Below are 3,613 nucleotides of genomic sequence, written 5' to 3'. Positions count from 1 at the left end.
CCGGCGGGGGTCCTTCCCGCCCCAGACCGCGCGCTGTGACCTGGGCGCGCTCATCACGCGGGGCCCCGAGTTCCCCGGGGGCACCTGATTGTTCTCCCCTCCTGTCGTGATGCTGACACGGGCTACCTGTCTGGCACAGACGCGCGTTGAAGGCGGCGGCTGGGATCACCCGGCCGGCGGCGTCCACTGCCTCCCTCCTGCCGCTCGCGTGGGACGTGGTGAACGGCCTGGGTGCTGGACGCTGCGCAGCCACCCCTCCCCGCGGGCGCGGGTGCCGGGCCCTGGCTCCCACCCATCCTTGCCCTGGCTCCCACCCATCCTTGCCCCTGCTCCAGGACGCCAGGGCCCCGCCTCCCCGCTAGGGAACACCACCCCCTGGGCACGTGGCTCTTGCTGCCTGATCCCTGCCTCGGCCACACCCCTGCCTTCTGACACGAGTAGGGTTGTGCCAGGGGAAGAAAACGACGGAGGAAACGTCTGCCCAGCCTTGGGCAGCCCTTGGCTCCCCCCTCCACCAAGAGCCTTCCTGGCTGCCTCTACTGCGGGAGGGGCCTGGGTCTGGGCGCCCAGCCTGTGGGCGACAGGGACGCACCTTGAACCCGTCTTCCGTGGCGATGAGGAGCACCTCGAAGGGCTGCCCGTGCTGGAAGGGAAGGCCCGAGCCGCGCTCCTCCCGGCCCCAGGTGCCCTGCTCCAGGCTGTTGAAGACCACCGTGGACTCGTCCAGCCGCGGGTTGAAATGCAGGGCGGCCTCCCCACCGGGCCCCTCGCCGCACAGCAGGTTCACATAGAACCTGGGGGTGGGGTGGGGGTGGGGGCATGGATACGTGTCACTGGCCTGACAACCCCGACCTCCATCAAGGACCAATGTGCAGGACTCCCCGTTGCCAGCCTGTTCAGATTTACGGGGACCAGGGAACGTCCCACACCACAGAAGGAAGGGTTGCAGGCTGCTGGCCAGGGCCCCCTTCCAAGGCTTCCCTACACCGTAGGGACCCAGGCCCCACCCACATGCCCCTAGCCAGGGCCACTGAGCTATAGCCTGGACCCCGGGCCTTTCCAAAGGCTCTAACGTTTGGCACGGAGCCACGACGCTGCTGGCCAGGGTGGCCACTGTTCCGAGGGTGACGCATAGCCCCACGGACCCCAGGCCTGCAGGCACCGCAGAGTCCCAGTGCGCCTGCGGCCCCCAGAGCAGGAAGTCGACCACCGACGGCCTCAGGGTCCCAGGGTCCCCGGGCACCCCCAGATCACAGGGCTGCTTCCCAGAGGTCTTGAGGATTCAGACGGGGAGTCCGAGGACTAGACACAGGAACCCTGAGATGGCCTCAGAGCCCCAGATTCTTAGGGAGACGTAGGGACCCCAGCGTCACAGTCATGGTGCAGGTAAGTGAAGACCTCACGCTCCAGGAGGGCAGCAGTGGCCCGGGGACTGTAGACCCTGTGGGCCCGGGAGGCTGTGGCGCCCTGGTGTCTGGGCTGTAAGAAGTGTGAGCCAGCTGAGCCTGGAGCACCCCCGCCTTCCCACTGGGGCCCGGGGTCTCACCTGCCAGCCTTTTCCGGGACGACACCACGGATCCTCATCACGGTGCCCACTCGGATGCCCTCGGGCAGCGACGTCTTGTGGGGCACATCCTGCAGGCCCGGCGGTGGGGAGGCCAAGGGAGCCAGGGGCGCGGAGGAGAGAGACACGTGGGTCAGCCCCGCGGAGAAAGCACCCAGGACCCAGATCAGCAGAGTCAGGGAGAAGAAACGACGCAGAGACCCAGGCGAGAAGCCAGAGCCGGCCAGAGGGTTGGAGAGGGAACCACGAAGGAGCAACGGAAAGAGAGAATCCAGGAGGCAGACGGGAGCACTGGGAAGGGCTGGGTGCACCCAGGAGCCACGGCCCAGACACTCGGTGGCCCACCCTGGCACCCGCTTTCTCCTTTCCAGCGGGAGACCCAGCCAGGCCCAGCCCCTCCCCGAGTCCGGTGCGGCCTTGGGTGGAAGCCCCCCAGGCTCCCGGCCCCCGAGGGACTCACAGAGCTTCCCGCCATGGCTGGGACGGTGGGCGGCACTGCTGGTGGTGGGTATGGCCGCTGGGACCTTAAGTAGAAGCGGGGCGTGGCGGGCCCCCGTGACTCACCCCCAGCCGTTTCCACACCCACCGCCCACAGCTGGCACAGACCCTGGCCCTGGGGCCACCTGGCCCAGCGCCTCCTTTCTGGGGCCCGGGACTTCCCTCCACTCGCTGAGGGCTCCCAGTCCACCGCCCCTCTCCGTTGAGCTAATAATCCTGCAGACAGTTAACCAGGAAATACCAGTGACACGGGGGCCCCAGGGCGCCACCGTCCATCCCGGCCTATGTGCCTGCTGCTTGACACAGAGGAAAGAGTGTTTTGCCCATTTTGTCTTGGAAAGCTTGGGGCCCGAGAGGCCAAGCCGGGGCGGGAGGGGGGTGGGGGGCCCCCGGCCTAGGGCTAAGGAAGCCTCCACGGAAATTCCCGCTCCCGCTCCCTCGTGTAATGGCGACCCCGGCAAGGACCACAGCTGCACCCACGGGGGCTCCGGGGCAGGACGTCTGCCTGATGGGCAGCGTGTCCCGGGGCCTAGAGCAGTGGCTGGTACACAGTCAGCGCTCCTTAAGTGCGGTGGGAAGGCCACTAAGAATCCCAGGAGCCGCCATGTCTGGGCCTCTGGGCGCCTGGCGCACACGGGACCTCACTGAGCGCTCACCCCAAGCCCAGCAGAGAGGGCATCACTCACCCCCACTTCACAGACAAGGAAACCGAGGCTCAGACCCTGGAGGCCATTTGCCCCAAGGCCCACGGCTGGGCACTGCCTTGCTGGGCGAGTGTGTCTCTGCCTTTCTCCGCCTCTGGCGGTTTCTGTCTTGTTTGTCTGTCCCTGTGAATGCCCTGGTGTCTCCCCCTGGCTCCCTGGCCCTCTGGCTCCGACCCTCTCTCCCTCCCAGGTGTCCCTGCCTGCTTCCCTTCCTTAAGGCTCTGTCTCCTTCCTCCTCCCAGAATGGCTGCCGCTGTCCCAGCCAGCGTTCAGGTCGGGGGCGGCAGTGGAGGGCTGTCCCGGGACCCACCTGCACCCAGACCCACGAGCGGCAACGTGGGGTCGTCCTCCCCCAGGCCCACAGCCCACGATTCCTCAGCCCAAGAGTCCAGAAGAGGACTCCAGGATGGGAAGGGTGGGGTCAGAGGGACAAGGCTGAAAGAAGGTTCTGGAAGGTAGGGAAGAGGCAGGGTGGGGCAGCTGAGCAGAGGCCCCTCCTAGCAGCCCAGCAGGCCTCCTGCCCACCTCCACCGCCCCTTCCCAGCCCCCACTCCCGGTCCCCCGCCCCAGGGGGAAGAGGCCCGGGACAGAGACCAGAATGGAAACTCTGGGTGGAGACAACCAGACTCAGAACCTGATCTGCCACCTGACTGTCCCCCAGGCTCCCAGACTCTCTCCATCCCCACTGCACGTGGGTGGTGGCAGGTGGTGGCGCAGTATGGGGGCCGGGACCTCAGACAGGGAGGCCCGATGCTGCACAGCGGGGGTGGCTGCAAGCACCCCGACTTTCAGAGGAGACCACGGAGGCATGGAGTGGGGCAGCCTCTCAGCCAAGGTCACACAGCAG

At 67.3% G+C, this 3,613-nt stretch overlaps 1 protein-coding gene across 1 annotated transcript; it reads right to left on the bottom strand.

The window, feature by feature from the left end:
- Positions 1-592: 592 nt before the first annotated feature.
- On the bottom strand, positions 593-2,205 carry LOC144219159 (galectin-7-like; the record flags this gene model as incomplete). Its single annotated transcript, XM_077749100.1, has 3 exons — positions 2,025-2,205; positions 1,547-1,635; positions 593-794 (listed from the first exon to the last, which is right to left on the bottom strand). Coding segments are annotated over exons 1-3 (306 nt in total), but the record flags the coding sequence as incomplete, so codon positions are not given.
- Between the last annotated feature and the right edge of the window lie 1,408 nt (positions 2,206-3,613).

This window comes from Crocuta crocuta, unplaced genomic scaffold (genome assembly GCF_008692635.1).
Source record: "Crocuta crocuta isolate KB4526 unplaced genomic scaffold, BGI_CrCroc_1.0 C29636418, whole genome shotgun sequence".
Classification (NCBI taxonomy): Eukaryota; Metazoa; Chordata; class Mammalia; order Carnivora; family Hyaenidae; genus Crocuta; species Crocuta crocuta.
Note: the sequence above shows the minus strand (reverse complement) of the source record. Positions and strands in the feature narration are given on the sequence as shown.